The sequence below is a fragment of the Monodelphis domestica genome, chromosome 7, assembly GCF_027887165.1.
Source record: "Monodelphis domestica isolate mMonDom1 chromosome 7, mMonDom1.pri, whole genome shotgun sequence".
Classification (NCBI taxonomy): Eukaryota; Metazoa; Chordata; class Mammalia; order Didelphimorphia; family Didelphidae; genus Monodelphis; species Monodelphis domestica.
In genome coordinates, this window is record NC_077233.1 from 3,057,776 (window position 1) to 3,078,809 (window position 21,034).

The following is a 21,034-nucleotide window of genomic DNA, read 5'->3' on the forward strand; positions in this document are numbered from 1 at the left end:
CCTCTCCTCCCAGCCCCAACGTCCAGGGAAAAAGCAAGAAAAGCAACCCCCTGGGACAAGCACAAATGAAACATTCCTACTTTGGTCAAATCCAAAAAAATTACTCGAGGTGGAGGTCAGGCTTTCCACACATCCTCTGGGGCCCCTTTTCAGGCCACCTTTGTCTCTGCCTTATGACCCCTGACCCCTGGGATCACCCCTCTTGTACTGGCTATGCCCGCCATCGCTCCTCATCTCAACCCCTTGATGTCTCACTCTGCACTGCCCTCTTCAGGCCTGTCCCCACTTACCCTGCATTAAAACGGACTTGTGGCGCTTCCCTTGTGCCTACAACGAGCCCTCACGAGATCGTCCATCTCCTTGTTTGGTCTAACCTCGAGAGCCGTCCGCCTTCTCTTGGCTCTCGACTCTGCGATCTGTCTTCAGACTTCATTTAGCTGAAATGTCGTCTCCAGCATTCATCCTCCCCTTGATCGCCCGCCGACTCTCGCGGGCTTCTCTCAGCCCTTGGCCTGGACATTTCTGCAGTCTGACCTTGTCCATCACCTCCTCGCTCCTCTAGATGACTGCTCTGTCCTGGCCCTCCTCCCCGTCGGACGAGTCCTCAGTGTCCTTGGTTGGCCCTTCATTCCCCCACTAGCTACAGGAGTCCTCCAGAGCTCTGTCCTCGGGACCCTCCTCCCTTTAGACCCTTCCACTTGGCTGTCTCATCAGTCCGCCTGCATTCTCAGACCCCGTCATGCTGACCTCTGGAGGTCTGAGAGACATTTAAACTCAATGCCCAAAACAAATTGAAGCTTTTCCTCCCACACCCCCATCCCTCCAACCCAACCTGTCTTTGGTCCCTAAGCTCTTTTTAAAAGCGATTTCCTTAAACATAGGACCGATCCTGTGGTTCGATGCGGATGCGATTAGGGTTTTGATGTTAAAAGATCACCGTACTGCAAACAGGAATAACATGGAAGTGCTTGTCAGCTCCAGGAGGGGAGAGAAGGAGCATGAGTCGTGTAACCATGGGAAAATATTCCTAGTAAGTTAATTTAAAAAAAGGTATTTTCTTTTCCCAAGTACATGTAATCATTTTCCACACATTTTCTGAAGTTATAAGATCCCATTTGTCTCCCATGTCCTCCCCGCTTGGGGAGATGGCAAGCAATTTGATTTGGACTATACAAGTATTATGCAAAACCTGTCCCATATTGGTCAATTGTTGTAAGAGAATACACTGAAACCAAACCCCCAGGTGAAAACCCAAATTGCTTTGATCCGCATCTGCCTCCCACAGTCCTTCCGGTGGAGGTGGATCAGAGACAGAGAGCCAGTGTATCCTTTGTCCTCAGGCCCTATAATGGTTAAATTGGGATTTTGACTAAAGAGTTATAGAAAGTGGTCGCCAATTATTATCCTTAAGTCAGGAAAACCATTAGCAGCTTTTAGCAATTTTGTTTAATCGGATTATTAGTAAAAAGAGGGAAATGTGGAAGGGAAAGAGACTGCCTAGCTTCCCCTAAATGCAGATCTGGTGAAATGAAGCTCACTCCCTGACATCTCCACGTGGGAATCCTAGTCACTCACCAGCAAGCCAGGTGAGATCCAGGCAAGGTCCCAATGCAGAAAAACCCTCATGAGCTAAGCTCATGGAGGCACTTTGAACCCAACAAGAAAGTCCCCGACTCCAAGAAGTCCCAAAGCTTCAAGTTGAAGTTGAAGTCCAAAAGCCCCAAGGAGCTGTCCTCCAAAGGAGAAGCCCCTTGGACGGGAAGTTCGGGACTTTTTATAGTCCTTTTTTCCATGTCACTTCCTGTTGCTCTCCCACTTTCTGGGAACCAATCGCAGTCTTTCAATTTGCCTAGCACTGCCCAGGGGCGGGGAAGTGGCCTCTGGAGTTGTCACCTACTCTAGCAAGTGACTTGTGGCTGGTAAGGTACTAAGTGGGGGTACTTCAGTTTTTGATTAACAAGAGTCACTGATTGATAGCCAAAGAGAGTTTGATTCACTCTTCAAACCCTCAGGATTCTCCGGGATCCTTGCATTGCTGAGATTGGCAAAGTCTATCACAGTTGATTGTTGCCACAATGTTGCAGTTACGGTGTACAATGTTTCCCTGGTTCTGCCTATTTCATTTGGCATCAGTTCAGGTAGCTCTTTTCAGCTCTTTCTGAAATCCTTCTGTCCATCCCTTCCAGCATAGGAGTGTTCCTTCACCATCATATGCCCCATTTTGTTCAGCCATTCCCCAGTGAATGGATGGATGTCCCTCAGTTTCCAATTCTTTACCACCACAAAGAGCAGCTAGAAATACTTCGGTACAAGCAGGCCCTTTCCCATTTTTCCAAATCTAAGATACAGACCTGTGCCAAAGGGTCTGCATGAAAGCAAAATCGTTCTGAAGGCCCCTACGACCAAGAAAAGGCTACGTCTTTGTTTGGGATGGGAGCTTGGGATAGGGTAGCATCTCAGAACACCTACGTTTGGCCGGCCAGCTGTTCCCCCAGAAAATTTCCTCTGATCTCACATTTCATGGGTCCGTGCTTCTTGGTTAACCGTCATGAAAATGGGTCACACAAGTGTGACAGAATTACCTGGGACTGCTGTGAATACATTGTGGCAGATAAGAAATTCAATAGCATCCAAGCAACAATAGACACTCCAACGTGGAGGCAACAACCTTATGGCTTGTTACATGCTATCTCTTTATGAGAGAAATGGAGCGAGGGCATTCATATGGCATTTCCAGCGTGCAGTGTGGACGCCCTGGATATGAATCGTCTCACTTTCAGATGCAGAGAAGGACCCGACCATCCTTGTTCAATTTGAGCCTTTTCTTTTGCCGACTCAGGTACGTTTTGGGTTTACAAATGGGAAACGTTTCCCCCGGGGTTGGGAATCCGAGTATCGACATGTCCACACAGGTAGCACACACTCGATTCTAGCCAGTGAATGTCTTGGGAAGTCCTCGGTTTGTTTCTTAGAATTCCTTGTATCGGCCACTGAAACCTGCTGGGCACTTGACTGAGATTCTTCAGCAGCCACAAAATAAGCCTCGATTTCTTCAGATTCACTTTTAATCTCTTGTCATCGTCTAACGATCACAAACCCAAATTACAAATTCTCCTGTTGAAGGAAGGGGAAGCCTGATGGCTGCCCCCAAAGGCCCCAGCGGGGTTCAGGTCGGGGCCTTTCTGTGGCAGTAGAGGCTGGAGGAAGCGTGCTTGGGCTTTTTGTGTTTGCGTGTTACATTGTCACAGACAATATTGCGCTGCCCCCCAGCCAAGGTGTAGTGTGACTTTATGAAAATGGGGCTTGAATGAACGAACTATTGAAAGGAAGTTTCACGTGATTTCCTTTTCTTCAGTTAGTCTGGCATTAGTCCAGAGGGCGCTAGTCTCGGTTCCAGAAAGATCAAATTCATTATTGCATCTGGAGTACAAAAACAGCACATGAGGAAGCATAAAGACCGTATCGACATTACATTTTCTGGTTTATTTGTATTGCCAATACAGCAGACAATATTCTCTTAGTTTTAAAGATCCTTTTGTTGTAGAATCAATACGGTATAGAAGATCAATCAGAACTGGGCAGTGGGGGTGAAGTGACTTGCCCAGGGTCACACAGGTAGGGCGTGTCTGAGACCTGATTTGAACCCAGGACCTTCTGTTTTGGGCCTGGTTCTCAATCCACTGAGCTACCTACCTGCCCCCCTGATAATTTTTTAAACGCAACACCTTCAACTTTAGTGTAAACCTCAATACAAATTATCCTTAAATTAGGCTTCATGAAAACAGATGATCAGGGCCTTCCAAGAAAGGCCTTTTGAGCATGCACAGTAGGCCTACATGCCACGTCCTCCAGGAAAGTCGGGTTCAGGTTTTCTTGCATTCGGCATCACCAAGGGGTGAGGGAACAACATTGCAAATTCTCTTGGGACATGAGGCTGCGGGCGGCTGGCGGGCCTTGAGGTGGCCGCCCTGGTGGAGGCCCTTGTCCTAGCAGGGCTCGAGGTGGGGGAAGCCTCCCTCGATGGTGCCTGTCCAAGTATGCTGCACAGAAGTGCCACACAAGGGGTTTCGTGGCCTGGGGGGTAATAGACACTCTGGTTGTAGTCAATGGATCCTCCGGCAGCCTGGAGTGCTACTAGGGGAACCCCGAGGGTGCCTAGTTACGATGGACACAGAAGTACTTCTGCTAACAACGCTGGTTCTTATCAAGACCTCCTGGCCGAGGAGTCAAGCCGACGAGCATTTATGAAGTGCCAGCTGTGTGCCAAGGGCTGGGCCAGAGAAGGGAGCAAGAAAACCAGGCCCTGCCTCCGGGAGCTTCCACTGTGGTGAGCATCCTTGAAAGAGGGTCGGGGAAGTCGTGGAGAAAGGAGAGGGGAGGGGAGGAAGCCCTGCCTGCTGCCCCCAGTGTGCCTAGTCTCGGGCGTGGGGCTTTCAGGTTCCAGCTACCGTCTGCCTGAGTCCAGGCTTCATATCCAATAGTTCTACACAAGCGCGCAAATGGAGACAGCAAAGAAAGCCGTTTCTGCAATTTGCTGCCAGAACAGGCGTCGGTGAGGGTCTCCACAGGGGGGTCCGTATCCGCTAGGTGGCAGAGAGGTCACCGGGAAGGAACGTTCCAGATCTCGCCCAAGGGAGCGTCCTGGAAGGGTCTAGTAGCAAGCGTGGGCTGCCGGCTCCCCTCTGGGCTTCTTCCCAGTCGGGGTTGGTCTCGTCCCTCGCTTCGCTGGAAGCCGGAAGTCTGCAGAGCCCCCACCAGTGCAGGCACTGATCTCCCCAACAAGGACAGAGTTCGGGCCCATTTTGCAATCCTGTGTGTTGGACTGGATTCCTTTCGAGGAGCCCCGGGCTTTCTCCACGCTGCCACCGGGGTCTGTGCCACAGAAAAGGCCGGGAAGGCCCGAGCTGGAAGGAGGAATGATGCGGAGGACCGTGAAGAGAGGAAGATGGCAGTGAGGTGGACCAAGGAAACAAGGCTGAAGGAGGGGAGGGGAAGGGAAGGCTAGAAGAGCCATTTCCGCCTGCAGCCCCCGGTCAGTCCCCAGGCTGAAGAGAGGCCAACATTTGGGGAGAAGAAGGTCACTTCAGGGAGGGAGTCATTGCCCTGACTTAGGGAGACTCACCACCCTGGGGCTGCTGTTGTTCCCAATGGCCACTGCTGGCAGCTTCAGCCTTGCGTCGGGGAGCCTGGCTTCCTGCAGGCCTGGATTCTCCAAAGATCTGCTTGGCATCATCGTTGTCCCCGGTTGTCCACTCTAGGCCCAGTTGGGCAGCCCAGGGCTCCCCTCCGGGGTGGGGGCGTCTTTTCGCTCTTCATGTCGGCTGCTTCACCTCTTTGTGTGGGAGCCTGTGGCTATGGGATGGTCTCCTCATTGGTGGAGAACAACTTCCTGCAGCAGCAAAGCTCTAATGTTTCTGGGCCTTCCAATGTCCTAGAGCTCCAGAGTCTCTTCAAGCGTGGGGAGCTGCCAGGAGTCTCCTTGAGTCTCTCCAGGCTCTGCTGCCACTTTGGGGGAAGACGAGTGAGGCGGCTTCAGGAAAGACCTGAGAGGAGCCCGGAGTCTCCAGTAGAGCCTCCTCCCCGACTGGCTGCACTAGACTCCTCGGGGAGTTGATGAGACCTAGAACTCTCTTGGTTGATCTAGGCTACTCATTCTCTATTGCCTGGTCTACACTTGCCTATGTGACCTTTCTCAGACTTCGTTTTTTCTCTGATTTTCACCATATGGATGTTCATTTGGTGGGAAGGGGTCGAGCCTGGGGTCTAAAACTTGGCTCCTGCTCCTCTCCGTTCATGAAATGGCAACCACAAGTCTGCCACGCCCTCTAGACTAAAAAGGCTTAAGGGAACCAGTCAGGCGGCACAGTGGATAGAGGGTCAGGTGTAGAGCTCAAATTCTGCCCTAGTCACCAATTAGCTGGGTGACCCTGGGCAGGTCACTTAACCCCAATTCCCCCATCTGTAAAATGAGCTGAAGAAGGAAATAGCGAACCATATGGGTATCTTTGCCAACACAAGCCCAAACAGGGCCATGAAGAATTGGACACAAGTGACAAACACCCTAACCCAAAGGGCTGAACAAGTGGAGGCAGGCAGCTCTTCTCGCCAGCTTCTGCTTCCCCTCCCGGAAGGAGCTCAAGCCCACTTGGGAGAAGAAGAGGCCAGAATGTCTTTCCCCTCCCTCGGAGCCCCACACAACAGGCCTGTTGGGGTCTCAGTGACACGGTTTTACCAGGGAACACAGGGTTACAACAAATGGTAACAATGTTGAAAAGCCCCTTTGAGAACCCGAGGGAACGGCTTGTCAGCTCCAGGAGCAGCCACGACAAGTCTGGCGACCACGAAGAGAATGAAAAACGATTTATGAGCTCCTTCGAACTTGTCGTGGCCAAGCTCCAGAGGTGCCAGGGAGGAGCCAGGAAGGAGAAGGTCCAGGGACTTTCTATTGCCTGGCAGAGCCTGGAATCTCTGCCTTAGCTCTTTGTGGGCGATGCCCGCTGTGCAACTGGCCTTCCTTTGCACCCATCTCTTGCTCAGGGCCCATTCTGTGTCCAGCCTCCTGGAATTCTTGGAAAAGGTTTTGGAAGAAAAATCCAGCTCTTCCCTATGGGTGCTTTCCCCCCAAGAATTCAGGAGAACCCAGATGGACTGGGCCCAGCTGCTTTGTGAAGTCATGCTCTGTCTGCATGTGTGTAGATATGGCTGGCTAATCTCTCTACACCCATGCAGCTTCCACTGGCTGGAAAAAGAAGGCTCTCCCCAGTGCCGCCCCTGCCTGGCTTCCTCTCAAGCTTACCATGGGCTTTAAAAAGGACAGGATCCTGTTTGATCTATCCAGCCACCCTTAGGATCTCCATTTTACAGATGAGGAAACTGAGACAGGCAGCCCGAATCCCTGCCTCCCTCCAGAATCTGGTCGGTGAGCCTGAGCCCAGGGCCATTGACAGAAGTGGGGGACATGCCCACTCCCCCTCCCCTGAGTGTAGCTAAGACCACGTGGACTGCCCGGCCCGCTCTCTGGGGCTGCTACCCCTAAGGCCGCCAGGCTCGGAGGGAAGGAGGCCCGGCGATTCCCGGAACAGAAAGAGGAGCGCCGCCTGGTGGCGAGGGCAAATCCGCACCTCACGATGGGCGTCAGCCAGTGGAAGATCCCGAAGCTGCGGAAGAGGCGAGCCAGACCTCGGCACAACGTGGCCCTCTGAGTGGGACAGCTGGCCAGTGTGGCTTCCATGTCTGCTGCCATAGTAGCTGGCCCGTGGCCCACCCTTAGCCCCCACCTCGGACCAGGGGGCAGCCTTTAAGCGAGCAGCCTCCCCTCCCCGCCATCTTGGGCTCGCCCGTGCCCCCCTCCCCCACACCTGGGAAAGCTGCCCTCAATCAACTTTATTCACACCAAACGGGCGCCCATGGGCGCCGGGCTCCGAGCGAACACAGAAAAGCTCCCCGTGTGGCCAACCGCGTTGGGGCTCGTTCTCCCTCCCGGGTTCCCCGCTCTTGGGACTACGGCGACCACGGGGAAGGGGACTGAAGCCTCGGGCCGGCAGTCCTGGGCAGGGCGGGGGAGGTCCGGCGCTGTTCTCGAGGCGGCCAGCAGGGGCCGCTGTCCTCAAGGAAACACGGCCCGGACTCGTAGCTGGCTCGCCCTCCTCCTCCTCCGGCTCTGCTGCTGCTGCTGCTGCCGCCAGTGCTGCGGGACGACCGTCCACCGTGACCACTTCCCGTGACCCTCTGAGCGGTTCCTCTTCCGAAGCCGAGGCCAGGCCGGAAGGAGCCCCGGTGGGGAGGCCGGACCCGAGCCCGCTCCCGCGGGGGGAGGGGAACCTGCCAAGCGAGTGGGCATGCCGGGTGGGGAGGAGGGAGCGGCCTTTGATTGGCACAGCGATGCCGCCATTCAGCTGAGGACATGCACGTTGCAGTCTGAGATCACACAGAGGTTCTGAATTTCTTGGTTTTTATGAGAAAATCCACTCTGCAAAGAGAACAAAGCAGTGCCATAATGCTGCCCCCGGAGTTGTACCCTGCAAAGTGCCCTCTCTGGGCAGGGGCAGGGTGCCCGCAGGCACCAGGCAGGATCTCAGGGATTCGCACCCCCACTTTACAGGTGAGGAAACAGGAGTGAAGTGACTGGCCCAGGGTCACACAGCCGGGCTCCTTTTTGAACTGGGTCTTCCCGACTCCAGACTCTGCCCACTACACCCCCTTGTAAAGTCCTGGGCTGGGCAGGGGGGCCATCAACGTGGAGGGAAATGCATGCTATGAAGACAGAGCATAACTATAGTCAGATGATGCGGGTTCAAGAGCAGGACAGTCCAGGAAAGGCCACCTAGAGGAGGGGGCAGGCGCCTGGACTGCCTTCGGAAGAGGGGCACACACCTGGGCAAGGGTAATGTGAGGGGGGCGGGCGGGGGCAGGGAAGATCAGGAGAAAGTGAGAAGGGAGGCCAGCAAAGGCAGGAAGCACAAGGTCCAATGCCAGGGCCAAGGGATGGGGGAAGGCAAGTTGGGGACCCCGGAGCAGAGTCCTTAAGGGCCCCTGGGGCTGGGGATGGAATGGACAGGGAGGGGGCTGTGGCCATATTCCAAGTGTGAGGAGAGAAAGGTCAGCTCCGAGGGGTGGCTGTGGAAGTGGCTTGGATGCAAGACAGGTGGTAGAGGCCGGATTGGTGGGATCTGGCCACTGACAGAGAAGGTTCAGGGCTGGCTAACTGAAAGGACTCTATCCGTGGTGCTGGAAGGGACCTTAGAGATCATTAGTTCACAGATGAGGAAGCTGAGGCCCACATCCAGGGTCCCCCAGATAGCATCTGAGATGGAATTTGAATCCAGGGCTTCCTGCCGCCAAGGCTGGACCTTCGCCCGCTTCCTCTCTGGTGCTCTCAACATTTGTAGGAGTGTGCTTTTAGGAGAGAAGGCGAGCCTGGGTTTAGCTGAGCCGACTTGGAAATGTCTACAGACCCACCCATGGGGAAGATTCCGTGGGCAGCTGGCGAGACAATTGGAGGTCAGGCCAGAAGCGAGTCAGTCTGGGAGTCCTTGGTTTAGAGCCGATCACCGAATGCGTGAGAGCTGGCGAGATTCCCAGAGAAGGCGGACAGAAGAGTCCAGGGCCCAAGCCCCAAGGGTGCCGGGAGGATGATGGCCTGAGACTCAGCACATCCCTTTCCTGGCTACCATGGATATATGCATTTGGATGGAGGGCAAGGACCAAGGGCAGCCTGAACCAGTCCTGGTTCAACCTTCCCCAAGTAGGAGGAAGTGCTAGCTACCTGAGGTGCTCCCGGCACTCAGTGACCTCCTTGGTCGCCAAACAGGTGCTCAATCTGATTGTTGAATGGATTCTCCTTTCCAAGGACGTGGGGCCATTGCCGGAGGACTTTCTCCCAGAAGATCTTTGCAGTCAGCTGGGAAGCTACCTGTGAGAGAAAATCACATTCTTACTTGGCTTCAGACTGTGTTTTCCCAAGGAAGCCTGGCCTCTCCTTGGAAAGCCATCAGCTGCTATTTTCAGAGAATTCCTGAATTGGAAGCATCCTCCCTCCGGCCCAAGTCCTGCCTCCAGTGAATCACCACCAGAACACACCCAAACCAGGAGTGTTCATCCAAGTTTGACTTGAAGACCTCTGGTGAACGGCTGCCCCTGTGGATAGCTTCCATCCTTAGAACGTTCCCCCTCTCATTGAGCCCAAGTTGGCCTCTGCAACACTGGGCCAAGACTCAAGAGTTCTGCCCTCTGGGGAGCACAACTCCTTATTCCTTTTTCACATATGGCCTTTCCTCCTTCCTTCCTTCCTTCCTTCCTTCCTTCCTTCCTTCCTTCCTTCCTTCCTTCCTCCTTCCTTCCTCCCTCCTTCCTTCTTTCTTCCTCCCTCCCATCCTCTCTCCTTCCTCCCTCCCATCCTTCCCTCTTCCCTCCTTCCTTCCTTCCTCCTTCTTTCTTCCTCCCTCCCATCCTCTCTCCTTCCTCCCTCCCATCCTTCCCTCTTCCCTCCCTCCTTCCTTCCTTCCTTCCTTCCTTCCTTCCTTCCTTCCTTCCTTCCTTCCTTCCTCCTTCCTTCTTTCTTCCTCCCTCCCATCCTCTCTCCTTCCTTCCTTCTTTCCTTCCCTCCTTCCTTCCTTCCTTCCTTCCTTCCTTCCTTCCTTCCTTCTTTCCTTCCCTCCTTCCTTCCTTCCTTCCTTCCTTCCTTCCTTCCTTCCTTCCTTCCTTCCTTCCTTCCTTCCTTCCTTCCTTCCTTCCTTCCTTCCTTCCTTCCTTCCTTCCCTATCCATGAGGTTTTCTTGGCAAGATATTGGTGAGGTTAACTATTTCCTTCTCCAGTGGACGCTTCTGTCAGGTGATCAGAGGTTAAGTGACTTGCCCAGGGCCATATAGCTAGGACATATCTGAGGCACAATTTGAATTCAGATCTTCTTGACTCCAGGCCCAAGCACTGAGTCACCTAGATGCCTCCCATCTATCTATCTAGATCTGGGTATATGTGTGTGTTATCACCCCTGACTAGAATGTGAATCTCCTAGGGGTGGGGATGTATTGGCATTCTCCATATCTGCCACAGTGCTTGGCCTGGAGTGGCCCCTAAGTCAATGTATATTGTTTGCCGCAGGGTGTGAAGCAGGATTGGGTCCAAGGTGCTGCTTGTGGTCATTGTGATAGTGTGATTCGGATGATGAGTGTGGAGAGTGACCAGCCTTTCAGGAACGCCATCCTTCTCTTCTCACAGAGCTCTGGTAGTAGACAAGCACAGGAAGAGAGACATGTGGTCTACACCTGGCCCAGAAGGGAAAGCCATCAGAGCATCTACACGGGCTCTCTGCTCATTGCTCTGTGGCTGGCCAGGGCTGCTTCTTCTCTCTGCAGTTCCCTGTCTGCCTTCTGTTTTCTCAGAGTTAGCCATTTCTGGGTTGGGAGAGTCTCCAGTTGCTCACTGAGGCCCATTACTGGCTCCTTTTTTGAGGGAAGTCTTTGTCATTCCTCCCACTGGCGTTTGACCTCAGCCTCTGTCTCCACTGGCAGGATGGCCACCCCACTCTCCTGGCAGGTGTCCCACTTCCTCCACCAAGCCGTTTCACATTCCTAGATGAACACAACCACCCAGACCAGTGGCTCATTGTCACCCAGGAGTCGGCCTGCTCTTCCCACTATGGCTTTGAGCTTCCAAAATAGTGTCTTTCCCCAAACAGACTCCCCTCTCCAACCCTTTACTCCAGCTCTGGTCCCCGTTATGGGGTGACTGGAGAAAATCTCTCATTCCCAGACTAAAGGCTCTTTAGAGAGCCTGCCCTCAGGAAAGGGTATGTGAGAGAAACTGGCCTGAGGTAAGGAAGCCAGGAATGATTTTGCATGAAAATAGAACTTGAAAGGAAAATAACCACTGAGCCATGATAATGCCTGAAATGTGACAATCACAAATTGGAGTTCCAGTGCTTACTGACCTTGGGCAAGTCATTCCCCTCCCTAGGCCTCAGTTTCCTTATCTGTAAAATGAGGGGGTTTGGATGAGGTGACCTCTTTCAGCTCTAGCCCTGTGAAGCTATAAGGAAGAAATGGTTGAGAGCCGTATGCTGCGTGGGGTTGGTGAGCTTTCTATGAGCAGGAGCAAAAGGTATGTATTAGGCTGGCTTTCTAAGTGGGAAAAAATGACATTACTTGTAAATAAGAGTTTTTGGGGTTTGGGGGGGCAGACACTGTCGGTCTGTTTTTTCGTATTTTACATTAAGAGGAAACTGAAGCTTGCAGAGAGGTTAAGTGATTTGCTTTTGGTCACAGCTTGGAAGAGTTAGAGGCAGGATTTGAACTCAGATTTTCACCTAGACTGGGCTCTGTTCACCCTACCTGCTGCCTCAGAGGGCCACTGGTAAAAAGCGCTTTTGGGGCTTCTAAAGCAATGCACCCACACAAAGCAATCAGCTTTCTTGAAACACCACCCCAAGCTAGCCGTGTGCCCATAGAGTGCTCTGCATGCCATCTTTGGCACCTGTGCTATAGGTTTGCCATGACTGCCCTATAGGAACTGGTCTTGTATCTAGAGGAGAAGGGAGAGAGAAAAACAGTTGGATGTCCCCTTAATGTCGAGCCCCCACTTAAAGAGTGAGGAAAGGGCACTCTCGTTTGGGGGCCGTCCTCACTGCCCACCTTGGCCACTTCTGGGCTCTGGGACTCTGGGGCGAGTCACTTCAGCTCCAGGCACCCTTTCTGAGGCTCTAAGTGGTCAAGAGGGGGCTTCTCCACATCAGAAGAGGGAGTTCCTTTTCCCTCGGACACCCCTGGGTCAGTCTCCATGGTGCCAGCCGTCCCGTTTCCTCAGCCTCTCTTCCCTGGGTTTCTATGATACTGTCTTCCCTGGGGCTCCTCCTACTTCTCTGACTGCTCCTCCAAAGCCTCCCGAGCTGGATGCGGCACTCGAATCACTCGCTCTAAGCCCTGGGGCCTCTGCCCTTGGGGAGCTCCTGGTCTAACTGTGTGTGAACCTTTCACTGTCTCCCCCCATGACCCACTGACTTCCATGCGTCCAGTTGTCACTCCTGGGCAGACAACTCCCAGCCACATCCAGTTACCCCCATCCCTCGCCTCCCCCCAGAATGCCCTCCTCAATTACTCCAGCCTAGCAAACTCTTTGCTTCCTTCAAAACTGGGCCCAGAGCCTCCTCCTCCAGGAAGCCTTCTCTGGCCTTCCTTCTGCTTCCTAGTGCTGTCTGTCTCCTCCGCTGATCTTGGACTCGCTGATCGGGGTATGTTGTCTTCTCCATTCAAGTGTAAGCTGCTGAGGGCAGGGCTATTCCCGTGGCTGGCCGGCACATAGTGGGGGCTTCATAAATAGTGCTTGAATGAACTTAATAGGACACACTTTCCTAAAACAGTGCTGGCAGCCAATGGGAGCCAAGGGCAGCTCTAGAGGAAGCCTTGGAGCATCCCTTCCATGCTGGGGCTTCCAGACTCAGCCCAGGCTGTGGCTGTTACCCTAAAAACAGCAGCGGTGGGGGTGGAGACAAAGCTTCCTGGGGCTTGGGCTTCCCTCCCCTGAAAGCCTTCTCCGTTAGTCCTCAGCGCCTGGCTGGACCCCGGGCGTCCAGGAGGTGAGAAGGGTCTGGAGGAAGCAAAGGGTTGGCCAGAGCAGCCCAAGGAGAGGGGCAGAGCCGCTGGTCCAGCCCAGCCCAGCAAGGGTGCCTGCCCCCAGCTCTCAGGCCGGTGTCCCTGGGGCCCCGCCGGAAGGCGAGCCCCTTGGGGTGCTCCCTCACCATCTCCGTGAGCCCCCCCCCGGCCTGCTCGCCCCGTTACCTCATTGGGATGGAAGCCATCGACAGGCTCGATCAGCTGCCAGGTCTCGCCGCCCCTCTTCTCCCATTCTGCGGACACTGTGGAGCACACGAGGAAGCCGTTACTGGGCCCGGCTGGCCAGGCCATCCCGATGAGCACCGACACTGCAGACCGCGTCAGCCTTGAAGCCGGGCCTGCAGGTGCCCTTACGTGCTCTCCCTTTCCCGGCCTCCTGGTTCTGGGGAATCTTCCCTCTTTGCCAGCTGGGAGGGGCAGGGAGAGGAAGGAGCTCTCGGGTCCTCTCATTAAAGTCGCCCTCTCGGGCTGCTGTTCTCTCCCTGGACCCATTCATTTCCTTATTCCTTCCCTTCCATCTTAGAATCACTGCCGTGTACTGGTTCCAAGGCAGAAGAGCAGGAAGGGCTGGGCCATGGGGGTTAGGTGACTTGCCCAGGGTCACACAGCCAGGACATGTCTGAGGCCAGATTGGAACCCAGGACCTCCCAGCTCTGGGCCTGGCTCTCTATCTCCTGAGCCCCCTCACTGCCCCCATCTAGGCTACTCTTGCCCATATGCTCCCATGAGTGTGCCATGGAGGCTCCACCCAAGGGACAGGTGCACAGGAGGTGAGCAGCAGAACCAGGTTGCTTAGTGAAGCTTGCAGGACAGCAGGTTGTGGCCCCAGAGAGCTGGGCTTCCTTCATGGGACCGCAGCCCCCTGCTCACTGGGTCCTCAGGACGCCATCTCTCCTGGTTCTCTGCCCTGTCCTCTGCCTCCCTGGCTGGGAGATCTCATCAGCTCCCAGGGATTTCATGGCCCCTGTGCTCTCCTGCCCCTCTCCTTGTAGACATGTGAAGCTCAGCATGGCCACCACAGAGCTCCTGGTCTTCCCCCCTCCATCCTCCCATAGCCCTCCCTTCCTTCATGCAATGGAGGATCGCCCATCCTCCCCGGACCCAGGAATCCCCTGGACTCTTCCACATCCAATATGGCGCCAGGGCCTGTCAGTTTCACCTCTGCAGCATCTCCCCAATACCTCCCCACTTGTCTCCTCTATGGTGCTCCCACTCCAGGGCAGGCTCTCATCTCTTCCCATGTGGAGTGTGGCAGAGTGGCAATAGTGGCTAAGGGGTCTGCCTGCCCCCCCCCCCAAGTCCATTCTCCCTTCAGTTCCTAAATTGCAGGCCTGATCATGTCTCTACCCCCTGCCCCCTGGTCCCACTCAGCTAACTCCTGGGGCTTCCTGGGGCCTCCAGGAGAAAATACAAAATGCCCCTCCTCCCTCCCAGTCCTCTTCCCCCTCATTCCCCAACACACACTCTGGGGGCCAGAGGCCCCGGCCTCCTGGCGCATCCATGAACAAAGCCCTCTTTCTGAGCTTGGAGCATCCTCTGGCTGTCTCCTCTGCCCGGAAGGCTCTCCATTCTCTGCTCTGCTCTGACTACAGCCCTTCCTGGCTTCTTCAAATCTCAACCAAGACAGCACCTCCTCCAGGAAGTCTTCCTCCACCCCTCTTCATTCCAGGGTCCTTCCTCTGTTGCCTTCTCCTGTTTATTCTGACTACAACTGGCTTTGCTTGTTGTCTGCCCCTTAGCTTAGGCTCTGAGCTCCTCGAAGGCCAGGCCGAGCTTACCTTGGGCCTCTCTGATGCCCAGCACTTAGCTCTGTGCTGACCCGTTGAAGGATTCATTAATGACTGCAATGGGGCTTCCCCATTCCTGGGCAGAGCTGCTCCCACCTGTGCTCCGAAGCAGCCCCGGCCTCAGAGTGTGGCAGCCTCCTGGTGGGCACAACTGACCACAGCCAGGAGGAAGGGCCTGGTCACTGCCACCAGGGCTGGCTTTCCTGCCCAGCTTAGCCAGGCCAATGGGAGGCCCCAGGTGCCCACCCTAAGCTGTCTCCCTCCAAGTGAGAGGCCTGCCTGCTTTACTAAAGGGGGCCTGGGAGAGGGCAGCCTCCCCTGCCTCCCCGCCCTTGCTCTGTAAACCTAGAGAGAGGCAATGACAAGTCCAAGGCTACCCAGGCAGGAACAGAGCAGGGAGGCTCTTTGAAACCGGTATTCAGGGAGGGGAGAGGACAGGGCTCCAAGCAGTTGCTGCGCTTTACGGTGCCTGCCGGTGCCACTCCATGCACCCCTCCTCCCCAGTGGGGGCAGACTCACTTTCTTTTAAAGGATAATCCAGGTAGAGGAGACTCAGGTTGGCAAATTTCTCACTGGCTGCAATTTTTTCCAGAACGTTGGAAAGTTCTATGGCTCTCTGCAAACAAGGAGACACACACAGGGTTCCATGAAACCTGGGCATTGAAGCCGGGCCCCCTCCTTTCCCTGCCCTTCCCCTTACCTCAGGCAGGAATCAAGTATGACAAAAGCCTCCCCCCTTTCCCCCTTCCTTCCTTCCTTCCTTCCTTCCTTCCTTCCTTCCTTCCTTCCTTCCTTCCTTCCTTCCTTCCTTCCTTCCTTCCTTCCTTCTCTCCCTCCTTCCTTCCTTCCTTCCTTCCTTCCTTCCTTCCTTCTCTCCCTCCTTCCTTCCTTCCTTCCTTCCTTCTCTCCTTCCTTCCTCCCTCCCTCCCTCCCTTCCTCCTTCCTTCCTTCTCTCCTTCCTTCCTCCTTCCTTTCCTTCCTTCCTTCCTTCCTTCCTTCCTTCCTCCCTTCCTTCTCTCCCTCCTTCCTTCCTTCCTTCCTTCCTTCCTTCCTTCCTTCCTTCCTTCCTTCCTTCCTTCCTCCCTTCCTTCTCTCCCTCCTTCCTTCCTTCCTTCCTTCCTTCCTTCCTTCCTTCCTTCCTTCCTTCCTTCCTTCCTTCCTTCCTTCCTTCCTTCCTTCCTTCCTCCCTTCCTTCTCTCCCTCCTTCCTTCCTTCCTTCCTTCCTTCCTTCCTTCCTTCCTTCCTTCCTTCCTTCCTTCCTCCCTTCCTTCTCTCCCTCCCTCCCTCCCTTCCTCCCTTCCTTCCTTCCTTCCTTCCTTCCTCCCTTCCTTCTCTCCCTCCCTCCCTCCCTCCCTTCCTTCCTTCCTTCCTTCCTTCCTTCCTTCCTTCCTTCCTTCCTCCCTTCCTTCTCTCCCTCCTTCCTTCCTTCCTTCCTTCCTTCCTTCCTTCCTTCCTTCCTTCCTTCCTTCCTTCCTTCCTTCCTTCCTTCCTTCCTTCCTTCCTTCCTTCCTTCCTTCCTCCCTTCCTTCTCTCCCTCCCTCCCTCCCTTCCTCCCTTCCTTCCTTCCTTCCTTCCTCCCTTCCTTCTCTCCCTCCCTCCCTCCCTTCCTTCCTTCCTTCCTTCCTTCCTTCCTTCCTTCCTTCCTTCCTTCCTTCCTCCCTTCCTTCTCTCCCTCCTTCCTTCCTTCCTTCCTTCCTTCCTTCCTTCCTTCCTTCCTTCCTTCCTTCCTTCCTTCCTTCCTTCCTCCCTTCCTTCTCTCCCTCCTTCCTTCCTTCCTTCCCTCCTTCCCTCCTGCCTTCCTTCCTTCCTTCCTTCCTTCCTTCCTTCCTTCCTTCCTTCCTTCCTTCCTTCCTTCCTTCCTTCCTTCCTTCCTTCCTTCCTTCCTTCCTTCCTTCCTTCCTTCCTTCCTTCCCTCCCTCCTCCCTCCCTCCCTTCCCTCATACATATATAATTGCCCCACAATACATATTAGTTGATCTATTCATATATTGCGTCTTCATAACACTAGCGGGTCTAACACTAGAGGAGAGCTTGGCTCCTGGGCCCCCTTAGAGAAGGACCCATCCTAGAGAATATAGAAGGGCCCGAGTGCACCGTACTTCAGAGGTGAGAGTCCGGAGAGTCTCATTGGAGGACATCCAGCCTTGGCAAGGGCTCACCTGGAAACAGACAGCAAAGGACACTTTGGCCAGAGGGGATGAGTTGGGGAAGGGAGGGGGGGGGAATAAGCTGGGGGGGGGGGATGTGGGGATGGGACTTGTGGTTTGGGCCAGACGCAGGGACCTGCTCACCTGGAGGCAGCTGAGGAAGGCGTAGAGCTGCCCGTAGGTGACATCTTTGTTGAGCTGGCCTAGGAAACAAGGTGGTTGCCCACATCAGAGGGAATCAAATACACGAAAAAAGGGAGATTTCAGAATCTCCCTTGCGCATGGGGCAGAGTCAGCACCCTCCAAGCCCCACAACTCGATGGCCCTTCATTCTGCTAAATGCCCGGCCACTGGGCCTGAGTCCTACTCTGACCTCCGGTCGTTGGGCGTTCCCACTTCTGGGGTGATCTATGATTGGGGTGGAATCCAAAGGACTCTTGTGCCAACCTGGGAAGGCCAGCAAAGTCGAGGGAGGCCAAGCTACTCCTCATTCATGAGGGGCTGGGCTGTGACTGGGTCTGGGGTGGTGGGTGCCATCCCAGTATGTGCCAGGGTGGAAGAGAGGGTCTTGAAGGCTGGTGCTCCATTCTGGCCATGGCCTGGGATCCAGCTCACTGTGGGCCATGACAGCGCTTTCACATTCACCCAGTGGTCACGGCCACTGACTGATGGAGACCCCGACTCCTGGGAGTACTCTGGGACCATCGGATGGCATGTGCCAGGTGTGTAGCCGAGCCCCTCCTCCTGCCCTCCCTCCCTCGCACACACACATCTCCAGGAGAATTACTAGGGCCCTGGGCACCAACGCCTCTCTGCAAAGGGATGAAAATGGCGGGCACATCTCCAAGCCAGGCGTGAGACTGATGGTGACAGTGCACAGGCCTATTTTTCACTTATCTCGGGGATGGGCTGGACTGAAAGAGGTGGATTCCATTGCCCTTCTGGGGAGGTGGCTCTGCCCATGGGAGTGAGTGAATGGGCAAGCCCAGAGCCGGCTCATTGGCCAGCAAGAGTCCCCAGGCCGTGCCACGTCACTCGGGGGATCCTGTAAAAGCTTCTGGATATTTTGAGGAGGCAGAAACCCAACAATTAAACTCAAACTCTTGCCCGGGCTGCCTCCTCCCAGGGGTCTCAGTCCATGTCAGGCAGCATCCTCTTTTCTCCCTCTCTATTTTCTAGCCTGGCACAGTTGGTTTGCTCCAATCTGCATCCCTGCATGCATCTGAAGAGCACTTAAGTGCCTCTGCCATGCCAGGCAGCAGGCTAGGGCCAAGAAGAAAAGATAGAAATGGCAGCCGCAGCAGCATCTCCCTGGCAACCTTACCCATCTTCTGGGGTGCCCTTCCTCTCACCTTGCTTCTCAGGCTCTCTGGCAGAGACCTAGCCTGAGGTGAGTTGAGCAGCTGCTCTGTTCTTTCATTCACTCGCTTGTTCATTTACTCACTCATTTATGTGCTCCATTCATTCATTCATTCGTTCGTTCGTTCGTTCATTCATTTGTTCATTCATTCCCTCACTCGTTTAGTCATGTATCCCACAAACCTTTCCCGTGGGTCAAGCACATTCATTTCAGGGAGGAGGAGTACACTATGCCATGGGGCCCACCCCCTCCCTGCAGTTTTCCCTGACTACCCTAGGATGATAGCCTACAGGTACTGATGTGTCCAAGCGAGCTCCCAACCTGGAGAAAGAACAGAGAATGCAGGGAAGCAATGATCTGAATGGAGGCTGTCCCTTCCATAAAGCCTGCATAGAGTGAGTGATAGTTGTCTTCCTGCTGTAATTAATAGCTGCATTCTGGGCTCAAAGCACAGACCTATTTCCTTCCTGGGTGAAGTACTAGAGCAGTGATGGTGAACCTATGGCACCAGGTGCCAAAGATGGCATGCAGAGCACTCTCTGTGGGCATGTGACCATCCTCCCTGACAATTTTGTTACTAGAAAGGCAGAAGGACTCAGGAGGAGCTGCTCCCCTCCCCCTTCCACTGTGTCTGACAGCATTTTTTCACATTGTCCACCCCAATGGGTGACTCACAGGCAGCAGAAACCCCCTCTCTATACTTGCTGAGGACATTCCTCACTTCACCCACCCCTCGGCCCAGCAGCCCAATGGGGGGAGGGGCATAGCACTTCTGGGGGTTGAGGTGGGGGTGAGGCCCAGCACTCCCTCTCTAAAAGGTTTGCCATTACTGTGCTAGAGGGACTTGGGGGCTGTCTCTCCACCGGCCCAGTTATCAAAGAGAACTTAGACAATGAAAAAGGGATTTCCAGGAAACTCCAAGGAGACCAAAACCAGGATGTTTGCTTGTGGTCTCCCCCATTAGACTAGGAGCTCCTTGAGGGCAGGGCCGAGCTTTTGCCTTTCTTTGTGCAGTTCCTGGCAAACAGTAGGCTCTTAGCAAACATTGATTTGCCTGCAGGACCAGAGAGCCAGAGGGGAATCCTAACCCACCCTGTGAGTTTGAGGTGGGAGAAAGGGGAGGCTGGCATGAGCAAGCTCTTCCTGAAGGAAAGCAAAATATAGCATCCTTGTTGGGGACTACTGAGGCAGTTCTTTGTTGGCTTTACCAACAAGCATTAATCAGTCACCTACTATGTGTCCAGCACTGGGCTGGCCCCTGCAATACGATGACCAAAGTGAAGCCAACCTACTGTCTTCTGGGGGCTTGTGCCCGGCACTCATCCGATGTGATGGTTCATGCGGGCACGAATGGTGCTGCCAGCAGGGAGCTGGCAGGGGGGGATTTTTGGGGATTCTGGCACAAGACTGAAAACCCTAAAAGCACAGCTGGGGTTGTCTTCATGCTCGCCACTCGTAATGGCTTTGGGAGAAGGAAGGTAGGGAAGGGAATCGCACCCAAACCCTTGAATGATGGGGGTGAGAAGGACTGAGGAAGGCAGAGGAATAGGTCAGTGTTGGGCAGGTGCGACTTGAGGGAACACTGAGAGATTCTCAGGTGTCCCAAGACTCGGTGAAGCATTGGCTTAGTTTTCCACCCATGAAAAGTCACCGGAAAGATCTGTGAGTCCACCTATGTGGGGAGCTCCTGGGGGAACTTCCTGCACCTGTCATGGGGCACAACCCTCCTCTTGGCAGACAAGCACCAGGGAGTCGCCCGTTTAGGGGTGCCTTGCAGAAGGTCACTGGGGTGGTCAGTGTTGGAGAGCTGACTTGAAGCCAGCTCACCGGCATCCTGGGCAACGCTGTCGGTGTTAGCCACGCTCACCGCCCTTTGGAGCCCCCCAACTGATCCTAGTTGTTACCCAGGGGATGGTATCGGTCATGCAGATGATCCCAGAGAAAGCGTCCATCTGCCAGGCCGTAGAGGACCACGTGGCTTCCTGGAGGGAGCTGAGAGTTCAGAAACGTCAACGTCTCCATGACATGAGCCCGCATGTCCTCTGGGGTGGTCATCTCTGATATAGAGTCAAGTTTCCTGTTGTCAAAAGAAATAGAGGAAAGGTCTGAGAGGCAGACAGAGCTGGAGGGAGCAGGAGCCCCCCTCCTCGGCCCATACACAGTGCCTAGAATCTGGGGCTCGGGGGACATTGTGCTCTCCTGGCATTCCTGTACTCCCATAAGCCCTTGGGAAGCCTTTAACATGGGGGTGGGATCCTGCATGCTTCCCTCGGCTCATTGGGAGAGAGGAAGGAAGGGACTGCACCGATCGCTTAAAAAATCAGAAGACAGAGGGGCCGAGCCCAGGAGGCTGAGCTCCCGCGTCTCTCCGCAGGCCCCTTGCCTCAGTTTTCCAAGGAAAACCTGCTCCGGACTTGTTTCCTCATTAGGGGATAAAACCCCAGCACAGCCCACCGGCTCCCTCACAAAACGCAGGAAGCCAAAGCCAGAGACAGGAAATGCATCACTGAGAAGCCCTTGCAAGCATTTCCCTCTTCCTGGAAATCCATCTCCAAGCCACTTCCTTGAGTTAGAAAAGCCAGTTAGGACAGGGGCCACTGGAGGACATGGCGCCTGTGTCCCTGGGCCTGAGC

General features: G+C 54.6%; 1 protein-coding gene across 1 annotated transcript; it reads right to left on the reverse strand.

The window, feature by feature from the left end:
• Positions 1-7,934: 7,934 nt before the first annotated feature.
• Positions 7,935-20,502, reverse strand: LOC130455375 (acyloxyacyl hydrolase-like). Its single transcript, XM_056804106.1, has 7 exons — positions 20,306-20,502; positions 17,186-17,244; positions 16,994-17,053; positions 15,414-15,510; positions 13,273-13,349; positions 9,266-9,412; positions 7,935-7,969 (listed from the first exon to the last, which is right to left on the reverse strand). Exons 1-6 carry the CDS (start codon positions 20,454-20,456, stop codon positions 9,284-9,286), a joined length of 573 nt encoding a protein of 190 aa, XP_056660084.1. The 5' UTR covers positions 20,457-20,502; the 3' UTR covers positions 7,935-7,969; positions 9,266-9,283.
• Positions 20,503-21,034: the final 532 nt, after the last annotated feature.